A 13,734-nucleotide genomic window follows, 5' to 3' on the forward strand; every position below is an offset into this window, starting at 1 on the left:
AAGACATATTGTATGTTTGAATGAATGATGAAATATGGGATGTTATAGGCTCCTTATCAATGATTATTTAAAAAAAAATTTGTGCACATTTTATCATTCCTGTAAGTAGTACTTAATTGAGTATCATATTTTGTTGGCTAACCAGCCCTGTCTCAGCTGGTCGGCACCCCTCTCCACCAACAACAAGAGGTCTAGGGTTCAAACCCTACTAGTGGTGCCCAACCATAATTCTCATTAAAAATTATAGTATTTCGTTGTTTGGAAACCTGAGAATCTATTTCTACTATCATAATGCAAACTTTAATTCCCACTCTCCTGTATTAGGTATCCTATCTTCACCAACTCTATCAATTCTCCCGTTTTTGTAATCACGCCCTCATTCAGCTCTTCCTCATCAGCCAAAAGAGGGAGGATATATATCAAGTCACATGTTACCATCAATATTACCTGAATACATGACACACGTGTCAAGTGCCCAACTGTCTAGAAGAGTCAGACATTAGATATTTCAGAAGAATTGGCCATAAGAACATTCCATAAAATATAAGTGTGCCTGTAAAGATGCATACAAGCATATAATAATCTGTTTGACTGATTGTTTTGTAATTTGGGAAAATTCAACTTTTGCAAAATGGTACATTAGACTCGAAAATTACTAGCACGACATTGACATATAACAGTGACGGCATCATAGTTTTCTTCTTTTAAGTGTCAAGGAGTGTCAGGAAATATTCAGGTGCCAAGTGTTTGGAGGCCATAAACACTGATTTTCAAATATCCAGGTGACACTTTTTGACCCTTTGCAATGACAATCTGGGATAAGTTCTAGCTCCTCCAGGCATAGAAAATTCTATGACGTACATATAATGTTTATGCATGTCAGACTATCGTTTTGATAGATCAGACTCTAATACAGCAGGTTCACCATTGGACAAGTATACTTAACCACTGCACGCATGTCGTCATTGTGCATGTGTAGGTTGCATTCCTTGAGACTAAACCTCGGGATGGCGCAACTAAATTACTGGAGAGCTAGCCATGGGCTCAGAGGCATCCACTGGGGACCAACTTTGCTGCCTCACTTTTCTCTGTGTCTTTTTGTCTTTCATAGAAGTAACTTATTTTCACTTTCAGTGACATTGTGTTAGGGTTTCTTTAAGGGGAAGCAGCATAGAAGCTTCAACACAGACTTCTACGTGACAAGGACTAGGCATGCAATTTGTGATATGCGTGATTTACTGCCCTCCAAATTTTAAGCTATTGTATACCTTGCAATGAGACAAATGTCAAATGCAAGCTCTAATCACAATTTCCAGGTTACCATCATGGGCGGTAAAATCCACAACTAGGGACGATACCGATCAGGTACCAGTATGATAAGGTACCAAGCTGAAGCACACCGATACTCGATATGCAAATGGGTACTAGTTTGGTATCAGTTCAATATTCTTGTCTTTTTTTTCAATATTTTGAATTTTTGATTCTCAATATTATATTAAGGTTCGTGGATCTTTACATTATAATTTTAAGGGTGCTTTCGTGTTTATTTCACATTGGTCCCAAGAAACTGTATGATTGCTTAACAGATGCAACTATGATACTTAAACAAAGATTTGTAACTCGATGGCCAGATGCATATCATTGTATGCCCTAGGTTATTCATATTTGTTAAGCAACACAAAAGCTCAGATAGTGGTGAATTGTTTTAATTAAGGGCATCAAATAGGTTATGAAAAAGGCTATAATGGTGGACAAGACTTTTATTCAACTAAATGTTGTGGTTGCCCGTCTTCAACAAACCTTCTTCTAGATGAACTAAAGAGAGTCTCTTTCATGGGGTCTAATGTTAGATCTACATGTCCTAGCCTTTGTCATCCTCTACAGATTTGGAAATTGATTATGTTCAGGACCATCTCCATTTCAATGCCTCTTAATTAGGGCAAGGGTTTTAAGCTTTTATTACAAACCTAATCTTGTGGTAGTGATGCGGGAGCGTGGAGAAGATGATTATTCAACGCTGCCGGATTAGAGAAAAACTCAGAACTTAGCAAGCGTCGCGAAGATGCCACGGAAACGCTGCTTGGGAAGGAGGATTAATCCTCAAATGAGGCTGCCGTGGTGTTGGATCGTCCCGCAAAGGCCTGTATCAAGGCGTCCAAGCAGGGGATTCAACGTTGCTCCAAACATCAAACCAAACTCTGTTTCGCTGAACAAGAACAGAGCATAAAACAGGGGGAATTCACGCTGCACTCTCAAGCATTCCTTTCCTTCATTCCTTGACGGCTGAAAAAAACAATAACCAAGAAGAAGGGCACAACCCCTTTCCAACGATCCTTATATAGGATCACAACTCACCCTAAAACCTCACAACGGGACCCAATAACAACCAAATCCTAATTCAACATGGACACCTAATTCCCAACTTAATTCAGACCCAAAAACAAACTTAATTCAGCAATCAAACAAAGACAACACTTGACTCAACCAAAACATAATTCTAAAGCAAAATGACTCTCCTAATCACAGCTCCACGACGGGGTTTCAATGAGTTCATCCCCCTGGATCAATGTCTTCTCCTCTAACGCTTCCATCTTCATCGCTGTTGATTCCCTGTCCTGCATCAGGTAGAATATACGAGTTTTTCCTTACAAAACCCACCTTTCCTGATGTAGCACAGGGTGCAGCCAATAGGAATAATGACCTGCTAGACCATGCCAAGTTTCGTAGGAGCCAACGGATTCATAGGCAAAGACTTTGATAAGCAAACTTTTCTATAAATTTTCTATTAGAGACAAAATCAAATTTTAGCTGGGTTTCTATATTTGTGTCGAATAATTCTAACATATTTTTATTATTGGATCCAAGTTCTAGTATAATTTTGTATAGATTTAAAGTTTGAATTAGGGGTCATATCTTATACATACTTCTAATATATTGTATGAAGGGTTGCTTTTGATAATATTAATAAAAAATTCTCGGAGAAAACTTTCTTCATCAAAAAAAAGGATTCTTCAATCCAGTTTGCCTTCAATTTGTGTGTTGATCTTCAAATTAAGTCCCGATTTCGAATCGCCCTTTGCACCTCACGTTGCTTCACTTACCTTCACAATCTTTTGAAGAAAAGTGAGGAAAATGGTATTTCATGGCCTCCTTTCTTTTCGGTCGAGATGACCCAAACTGCTCCAAACATAGGAGAATCGAGCAGTTCCACTGGGTTCAGAGTGGTTTAAGCCAATTCGCACTAATTCTCAAACTAAGAGGTCAAACCGACCAAGTTCTGCACCAATTTGAGTCAATATGCCACAAACTGAGTGATTTATGTCAGATTGGCAGACCATGATGAGCAGAGCTACATTAGCTCCAGGGGGAGGCCCCCTAATTCCATAAACTTCTTTACATTCTTTCTTTTTCACCACACGGGCCTGATATACTCTTTAGTTTGCCACGTGCCCACGTCTAAGAATCATGGATTGATAAAATGTGCCCCGACCTTTTAACAAGCACATTTAAGATCCCACTATCAAAGGAATCTCCTCCCATAACAGCCCAACTACTAAATAGGTGACCATATCACTAGGGACTCCAATAGGAATCTTTTTATTTTTTTTTATTGTTTTCACTTTTCAGTCAATACATATACAAATTCAGGAAACAAAGACTAACACTATTTGTTTATTTTATTTTTCTAAAAGAAGAAATAGTAGAAATTTTCTTTTAATGGTTAGAGCGTGGAATCTGGTACCGGTAGCTTATCGTTGAAGAACCGGCATGGGGCCGGTACGGAACCGGTATGGGATTAGCATGGATCATGGATCAGCATTGAATCCGGAACCGGTACGGACCGGTACACATAGACACATCCTTCTATAACAATGTAATGTTTCTTTATATTCATAAAATAATTGCCCCCCTCCTGGTCACTATTGATAAAAGCCGGATTACACACAAACACATCAACTTCCAAAAGAAAAACTATAACAACAATATGTCAAACATCTAACATTTTATGAATCAGCAACTTACTCTCCATGAACTGGCAAAAAGATGTATGCCTTTTGAAATATATCCACACCTTTCCACCATCGTCTCAACTTCAAGAAACATGAAATATGATCACCCTAGAAATCAAGATAAATCCAAATCAGATATGTATTTAGGTAGAAAATTAGCCTTCTTTTGTAATCAATGTATTAAACTAAGCACAAAAAAGATATTTATGATATTTTCACAAAATACTGTTATAGACAATAAATGAAATTGGGGTAGATGAGTACAAATTTAGAATAGGATTGAACAGTTGCAAATCATCAGACAACTATGAAAAAAAAACTGGGAGAACTGTTTATAAGTAATGTAAGTATGAAATAGGAAATTTACAACTAGCATAAAGTCAGTTACAATCACTGAAAAGCATGGTTTGAAAGACCAGCCACAGTGGTCACATCTCAGCATGTATTATACTAGCCAACTACCAGTACATCGAGGCTCGGTAAGTGCTGGTTTCGGTGAAGCGGGCATGAACCGCCTGGATCGCACCAGTTAAAGGTAGATTGATCTAAACATTCAGTAGCAAGCGAGACTCCCTTTAAAGGGTTTCTATTCTGTTTTGCACCATTTGAAGGTGGGAATGCAATGAGAAACATTAGAAAGGTTTGGAGATTTGCATTATTGGAGATCATGTCATAGGAAAATCGTCCATTACAGGATAGAACATTGTTCCCAGGTAGATAATGCATTTAGTGCTCTATTTATTTTAAAAAAATTCATCCCAAAATTCCCACTCAAAGCTAAGGGAGGTTTGGATTTGAGTAGGGACTGCATTTTAGGTTAATTGCATAGTTTACGAATGTCAAGCTCATGCATTAGAGCATCAACACAACATCAAAATCAAAGATTTTCACAGTTTTGTGTTGATTACAACGTTGGCGGAACCGACCCGAACTGGCCATTCCGCCCGAACCGTACCGGTAAGCCATAGTTTACAAATGTCAAGCTTATGCACTAGAGCATCAACATAACATCAAAATCAAAGATTTTCGCAGTTTTGTATTGATTACAATGTTGGCGGAACCGACCCGAACTGGCCCGTTCCGCCCGTTTCGAACCGTACCGCTGGCTCACCGGTACGGTTTCGATTCAGAAAACGGGACGTGTTCTCGGAGACGGAGAAGAAGGAAAGAGAGAGCAAGGGAGGGAGGGAGGGAGGGAGAGGAAGAGGACGCCGGTGGAGGGCCGGTGGAGCCCGAGGGGCAGGCGCCGAGAAAGAAGGGCCGCTTAAGCGGCCAACCCTTGGGAGAGGCAGAACGAGAGAGGAAAAATGAGAGAGAGAGAGAGAGAGAGCGGGGGAGGGAGGGAAGGAGGCGGAGCCCGCGAGGGGCCCAGCTTAAGCGGCCTTCTTCCCCATCGTTGGACCCCTCGCAGCCTCCGTTGGGCCTCCTCTGGCGTCCTCTCCCTCCCTTCCCCGCTCTCTCTTTCTTTTTCTCTCTTGTTTTGCCTCTCCCCCGTTTGTTCGTTGTGTCAGTACAGGCCCAGCACGGCACGACGTAGGCCCGTACCGAGCCATCCCGCCGGAGACCCGATACGGGGTCTGGTACCGATTTCTCCGACCTTGGTGTTGAACATTATACTTATATAGCATATAGTATATTGGTTATTAGTAATAATAGAGCATAAAGTGAAAATACTTGTGGTGGGATTATCTATTATAATGGATTATCTACAGCGATAGTGGCATGTCACAACTCACAACACATATAATGGCCATCATTTGGTATCTGTATTGTTTCCGTAGTAAAATATCATTTCTTTTTTCAAATTAATTTCTTTGCCAATTTTTTCTCCAAAAAGTTTGTACCACTTGAAAAATAATGAAGTAAATAGTGATCTAAACAATAACATTGTTATTCTTTATTTTTTCATTACTTTTCATTATACAATGCTAATATAACAATCATTAGAAATAGTCATTATTTTGACTTAAATAATTTCAAATAGCATAAGATGAGACAAGTAATGACTATCACATATGATAACAGGAAAACACCATTACTGAAACCTTGCCTTCATCTTTTAGCTTGAAACCATATTTCAGTGATGGCGTTGTTCTATTATAATAGAGCCCATCGAAATTGTTATTGACTTATTACAGTTGGCATTTACTCCATCTGGTGTGATCTGGAATTATTTAATGCCAAAATAATACCTATTATAAAGAATCACAATAACAACATTATAAAAGAAAATACTGAATGATAAGAAAAGGAATGGTATCTCTCTGAATCATCAATTAATAAAAAAAATCTTTAGACGGGGCAATATTTTATGGAAAAAAATTCTATATGTTATTTTATTAAATGGTAAAAAAACCAAGCAATTGATGTTATTTGTAACACTTACAACCAAGATCGGCAGAACTGGTACTGGGCACTGTACTGGTTCTCTGGCGGCACGAGTCGGTACAGATTGTGCCGGGTCTGTACCGACAGAGGAGACGGCACACAGACCGTGGGAGAGAGGAAGAGAGAGAGAAGGGGGAGGGAGGAAGGCCGGCGGACGCCAGCGAAGGCCAACTGAGGCCGGCCAAGGCCGCGACCGCTTTTTCTGTTTTGAGCGAAACAGGGGCCCAACCGCTGCCTTAAAAAATTTTGCGATTTTTAAGTGAAGTTGGTCTCGCTTCCAGCGGCCTCCGTCGGCCCTCCATCGTCGTCTCGTTCTCTCCCTCTCCCTCCCTTTTCTGTTCGCTCTCTCTTTCCTTCTTCTCTGGCTCCGGCAACGGATTTCGTTTTTGTTGCCGGAACCGTACCAGTGAGCCACCGGTATGGCTCGGGACGGCCGGAACCGCCCGGCTCGGGACAGTTCTACCGACCCTGCTTACAAAATTGTTAAAAAAATATTGTTTAATAAAAATCAATATTTAGTAGGTAGGTTTTTCTGAGAGGAAAATTTAAAAAATAAAGTTTGAAAATATTTTATCAAATGAAAAAGCGCAAACCCTAAATGAGGGATTCATTAGTGGTTGCTCTATCACTACATAACTTGTCATGAAAACATTTAGCCTTTATCCCAATATTATGTATCTTATAATGAAAGGTAAGGGTTCAAATAATGGTTTTGTAACCATTAGAACGGCTGTTATATCAGTTTTTGCATCCCAAATTATTTATTTATAAAATAAAAAGGAAAAGTTAAATGCCATTATAACACATTATTTAGCACTTCAGCATGATAATGGTCCATTATAAAATGAATAATGGTCATTCTTTTCTTGTGCACCTTCCTTTAAATAAAAATTGTTTTCAAAGTTTCAATTTTTTCATCAAATCAGTTTCAGCGTTTCCGAACTTTGTTATTTTTATATAATAACGAGGGAAAGATGATGGCTACTAGAACACATTATTTAGCATTATAATGATCCATTATAACATAAATAACGGCCATTACCTTCATGTGTACCTTTCTATAAAAAAAATATGATTTCTCAAATTTATTTTTTATCAGATTACCTCCAAAAATAATTATACAGTCCAAAAAATAATTTTATAATACTATTATAGCAGCCATTATAATAGTGATTTTTTTAATATTAAAAATTTGAAATGTCACATTTTAAGCAAAAAATGGGTTGAGAGAAGAGAAGGTAGTGTAAAGTGTTTTTTTTCCCGAAAGAAGAGGGGAGATGTCATGCTAAAAGAGCATTGGGAAAAGATAAGAGTGTACTGGATAGTGAAACAGGATGAGGAACTACGGTAAGCTGAGGAATTGGGAAGGAAATATTCCCTTCCACTTTTAGACAAAAGTTATGGATGCATCAAAACATATGATCAAAATAACAGACTAGCCTGCTAGCTAATCTGAAAACCCTCCTCCCCTCTCAATCTCACGGAGTATAATACACCAACAGTTTGTCGAATCGAGGACCACACTTGTCAGGCCCTTTAGGCATAGGACCAGATTGGCCTGAATCCTGCTGGATAGCAGGTGATTCATAGAAAAGGCCTGCAGTAAACTGGATATGCATGACTGATCAGAAGGTCTAAAGCCTCGCCAGAATGGTATGATCCCGCAAGTCAGAAAAGAAAAAAAAAACTCCTGCTTTTTTTTTTCCTACTGCAACTGTTAGTGACTCAAAAGTGATGCTAAAACAGAAAAGTTACCAAGAAATATCAAAAAAGACAAGGATGGTGGCTCGATCGTGATGCAAGCATCTGAAAATTATGATGTTTTGTAGAAAACCAAAATGGAGGCTTTTGCATGAGTGGTATAAGCTTCTCTCAAAGATATCCACATACTGAGGCTGTAAAGACAAGGATTGACAATTCAAATAGTCTAATTCATCATTTAGGATTTAGTGTAACACGAACCATGAAGCATCCTCAAGAATGAAGGCTATAACAACATTAAGAAAATACAAATTGAGATAAAAGATAGAATCATAGCAGAGGTTGCAAAAAGGTCAAACCAAAAGGAGATAAGACAAAACGAAAAACAAGATAGCCAAGAATAATGTCAAAGAAAACCATGCAATGGAAGGTCATGGGCTAACAGATGATGAAATTCATGAATGAGGAACAGAACATAGTCAACAGAATGTGAGTTGCTGTTAAGGGTAGAAGACATTACATAATGGTAATGAAACATTAAAAGCAATGGTTAAACTGTAAGTTTGATGGAGTTTGAAATTGTAGAGTGCTTTGACAAAAAGAAGTCTAAAAGAAAGCCCAAGGAAATTGTAGAGCCTAAAAGGCAAAGTTGTCCAGCTAGCATGTTCCACACAAAGTTAAGAGGGGAGCTGAAGACAGAAGAAAGACACTGACTAGAAGAGTTGGAGATTGCCAGATGGACAAGATGGTGATGACCCAAGGGCTAGTGGTTGGTCCCACAACACAACAAAGGTCAACTATTAAAAAAATCACCTGACTGGGAGACAGGCAGAGTACCATTATGTATTAATGGTGGGCAAATGTAATCTAAGTCATATGACTCATGAATTTGCAAGGTAGTTCCACTAGATACTAAAAGCAAGTTCAAAACCATGATAAAGATGAAATGAATGTGTAGAACTAGAATGGAAAGGACGGGTACCGAGAAAAATCGTCATTACCACTCATGTAATGTGGCAACGAAGGTCGGTCCATCATCCATCGACTATGCAAATACATGGTGCACAATTGAGCAGAGAAGAAGCTGTCGAGTGCAGGAACATGGTTGTTGTGTGACAGACATAATTGTTCATGATTCACCAAATCAGTGGGTGCATAAGTGGATCCAGCACTCAAGAAAGAGAGAAGAAATCTCAAGACAGTAAATTAGGCCCAAAATGGTAAAAGCATGGTCTGCCATACCGGTCCGTACCGGCCGGTACGGGACAGTACGTACTGGTCCGGCTTGGGACCAGTACTGGATCAGCGTGAAATCCGGTACCAGTAGCTTATCGTTGGAGAACCGGTATGGGACTGGTACGGACCGGTACAGACCGGTATATGCCGACCGATACCGATACGGTGGACCTTAGGTAAAAGATCGCCGGGGAAGTGGTTTGTGATCAAAATTCTTTTGATTTTAATAAGTAATTTGCATTCAATTTTATGATGTTGAAAATGGATTTCATTCACCACGAATTTGCTTATATTTACTATTCATAGGAGAGGATATTTATGGTCAGTCAACTACCAAAGACTCTAAAAAGAAGCCACAATCAATAAAACATTAATTTGATAAGAAAGGAGAACAGGAAGTGTAAGATTTGACACAGTTGTAATTCAGATTCATAAGCAGGGGAATCCACCTTGTGCTTGCAGATGGCCACATGAAGGCATGGTTCTGCAAGAGAATGAAACTATGGCATTGTGCAACCCTTCATGGCTGGAGAATGAGGTAAGCCACATAATTGACCAACTAAGATGGCATTCACTCTGACTGCTCTAACAATTGTCCATCTAATCATAAAATAAAGTTAGGTCCCCCTCAAGGATAGAAACAAGCGCCCTAAGGTATGGGATGCACTATATCATCTTGATACTGGATCATAGGTATATGGGGACATTCCAAGCGATTTTAGCTGGGAAAGACAAAAATAGCATAGGTTCTAGGTAGTGAATTAGTCCAACTGCACCAAATTATAGGTGGATCTCCCACAAAGGTCGCCACAACATTTATAATCCTGGAGGCATCATTTTGAACTGGAATACTATGAAGAGCAAGGATCATCGTCCTGGTCCTGGTACCCATCCCATTTTGGTCCTTGGTCAGTATAATATCAAGAAAACCAGGATGGATTGGAACTATCATTAACAACACAAATGAAGGGGAGAAAATGCCTTGGAATGCCAAGCTGTCTGACCAGACAACTATCCTATTCTATTCGATTGGTACCCACCAGGATGTCCTAAATGTCCTAATCCATAAGAAAACCAACATCCTAGGTGACTCCATGGTATGCTGAACCGGTCCATACTGGCCGGTTCATCAAGTACCGTATCGGTCCGGGCCCTGACCGGTACGGCGGAGCCGTGGAAACCGGTACAAGGCCCGTAGATGCCGAACCCAGTTGGAGCCGAAAAAGAAGAAGAGAAGGAGAGAGCGAGCAGGGGAGGTAGGGAGAAGGAGAGGCCTCCACCGTCCACAGAGGGCTGGCGGAGGCCGAGGGGGGGCAGCGGAGCCTACGCAGGGGGGTGGCGGTGGAGCCCGCGGTTTTTTAATTTGGAGATTTTTAAGTGAAGTTGGCAAGTTTGCCCCTGCGGGCTCGGCCTCCACCGCCCCCCAGCGGACCTCCACGGGCGGCGGAGGCCTCTCCTCCCTCCCTCCCTCCCCCGCTCGCTCTCTTTTTCTCTTCTTCCCCGGCTCCGGCTGGGCGCACCCGCTTCCGCAGAAAAGAGCTAGCCGATTCGGTCTCGGTTTAAACCGGTTCGAACCAGAACCATACCAGTCCGGTAGGCGACCGGTACGCCTACCGATACCGGTACGATGTACCTTGGGTGACTCCGAGGTACCGCTCTTTCATTTGAATGATATGGTATTTGTGGGATTGGGACATGCCAAGATGCATCAAAACCCAAATCCTTGATGAAGAGCATATGCCAAAGGGAATCTTAACAAAGGTAAAACTACCACACTCAAATATGGCACTGCTCAAGGAGTATAGTACGTATAGACTATGAACTCTATGAAAAGCCTCATATAGAGCAATACTCTATGAATCTAATGATCAGACACTACTAAATACTAATAATGCAAACTCATATAAATCAAATGCTAAGATATAAGGCAACCCACAGTATATAACCTTTGAAGAATAACAGCACGTATAACACCTATATTCGTTTTTATTAAGTTATAACATGTTCTCTGTCATGAATTTGAGCTATCATTCTGATAGAAGTGGTTACACAATGCAAGGTTGGCCAAACCGGTACCGAGACCCATACCAATCGACATCCGGTACGGGTCAGTACCGATTCGAACCGAGTCGAATCGGACGGAACCGTCCGGTTCCGGAAACATTTTCTATTGCCGAACCGACCCGGTCTCCGACCGGGTTGGCTCGGTTCAGTTTTCCTTAGCACAACATAAGTTTCTCTGATAAATGAACTTGAAACTATACAATGCACATTTAGAAGAACAACCATCACAGATATCTACAATGGTAAATGATGCTTGACTTTTACAGATCAATTAAAAAGATATGTTTTTTATCAGAACGTGTTCATAGACTGGTCAAAAAAGGAACAAAAAATCAGTTTCTTTTCAAGTCATCATATGTGTGAAGTGTTGGCATTGGATAGCACAATATATGAAACATGCCACCCCCTAGCAAGTGCAGGTAGGATATCCAATATTGTAACTCTTGGGTATTGGATCAATATGAGTTAGATCTACAACATTGCTAATTTTGTATTATACTCATGCAATAGGAAATACTGCATTGACATGAAAATTACTTTTGCCAAGATGAACTGAACTGAATCATCATCATTTCCGTGTGCTCTAGACAAGCATACCTTGCTAGACACAGCTTCCTCAAGTTTTTTGTAGAAGTATGTGTTAAAAATATAGTAGTCGCTGCTTGGCCTACCTAAATAAGACAGGGATCTTTGAAGGTACCTGCCAAAAAACTGATGGTTTAGAAAACAAACAAACAGAACAGGCATGACCATTACAAGCTTAAAAGATATGAAATATAAAAAGACAATTCTGGAGTATCAAAATTTACAACATTGAACCCGACTTGCTAAGCCAGGAATAATATAAAAACTACTCAAAAGTGCACCTCACTAAAATACTAGATCTGCCCGATATTCTAGAATACTTCTGCAGAAGTTAACTATGATTCTATGAATAATATAACTCATCTAAGAAAAATGCAGATGCATATCAACATTAGTAATATGATAATTAAATATAGAAATTAGATGCAAAGCCTTGTAACAATGAAAACACTGGCCATGGCCCTCAACCAAAATTGCCTAAATCATTGGTAAGACAACAGGTGATATAGCAGTGCTTCCAGGAAATACAAAGATGTTTCTGAACTTACTCCTGTTGCTGATTTGACTCCTCAAACTTATTTTTGTTCAGCGGTTTTAACTAAATTCCTAATTTGAAGCAATTTTTTAAGCAATCATTTTGCAAGTTATACAAATTTCAAGAAGTGGAGAAAAATTTGATGATCCAATAATTAGGAGAATAAGAGGTCCGAGTCTTTCACAGCTATAGCAATGTTAATAAACCTCCAAACAAGTCAGAAAAAGTTCTAGTAACTCTAGATCCATGTTTCCACTATAATGGAAGCACAAGAATGTGCAACCTACATTATAGCTGAGCATTAAATGCCTATGTAAAAATGTCAATCATTTTTCCATGCAAATATAAACACATTTGGCAACCGTTCCCTGAGTGACCATTGTGGCTTTTCATAACTCCAACATATTGCTTTCCGATGAATCTCCTTTGGTTTAACAACCTGACCATCTTCATTTCTTCTCAGTTATCAGCATCATCTTTTCAGTTAAAATCCTGCAGTTGACTCTCTCCTACACCAAGAAGTTGCTACATGGCCCAGGAGTTCTAATGCAACCAGTTTCAGCTTCTAGACATTCACATCTTTACTAATTCTGTATTGATAAACATAAAAAAGAAATCCTCCAATCAAAATACATAACCAGGAAATCTTCTGCCTCACCCGTGCAGTTCATATATCTAATAGTTGGTCAATAAACAACATTACCACATTTATTAACTTAATATATTATATTTTCAATTTTAGCATCACTTAAAGCAAGAATAACCAACTCACATGCCTACAGGTACATTGCTTGATCCTGAACCCTGTCATCACTCATCACACAAAGATTGTGAATGTGTGAAATGACTGAATTCCTTGTCTAAACCAAAATCTTGTTTTAATATGCATCATTTAAGTATTAATCCCCTCTGCACCATTCTATAATGTGATATTTTGCTGCATGCTTCCCAGTACAGAACCATCCATCAAACAGGTATATATACAGAACCATCTGGCCAAATTCAGTAACAGGGTTTGCTAGGATAGATTTTGGCTAGCTCCATGCAGACCCGTTAATACCCCTATAATTTTTCAACCACTTGGAAGGATAAAATCAAACCTCCCACGTGCTGTAATGTGAATGCTCATTCTCATACCACAAAATTAAAATAATAGCCAATAAGCACCTCTCCCCTGGGAAAACACACACACACACACATGGACAGACACAAAAA

General features: G+C 39.6%; 1 protein-coding gene across 6 annotated transcripts in view; it reads right to left on the reverse strand.

Moving 5' to 3' along the window:
• LOC103715955 (ubiquitin-like-specific protease 1D) overlaps positions 1 to 13,734 on the reverse strand; it is a 44,417-nt gene that overhangs the window by 5,054 nt on the left and 25,629 nt on the right. For 4 of the 6 annotated variants that reach the window (XR_015968835.2, XM_039125630.3, XM_039125631.3 and 1 more), the window contains exons 9-10: positions 11,937 to 12,099; positions 4,024 to 4,118 (exon numbers count right to left, since the gene is read on the reverse strand). Coding sequence is in view for 5 of the 6 variants with exons in the window: in XM_039125630.3 (XP_038981558.3) it covers positions 4,024 to 4,118; positions 11,937 to 12,099 (258 nt within the window). In the remaining variant the exon portion in view is untranslated. The remainder of the gene's footprint in view (positions 1 to 4,023; positions 4,119 to 11,936; positions 12,100 to 13,734) is intronic. The other 2 variants (XM_039125632.3, XM_088704390.2) reach the window with 1 other exon arrangement.

The sequence above is a fragment of the Phoenix dactylifera genome, chromosome 1 (assembly GCF_051530095.1).
Source record: "Phoenix dactylifera cultivar Ajwa chromosome 1, Ajwa_hap1_PhDact_Kaust_v1.1, whole genome shotgun sequence".
NCBI lineage: Eukaryota > Viridiplantae > Streptophyta > Magnoliopsida > Arecales > Arecaceae > Phoenix > Phoenix dactylifera.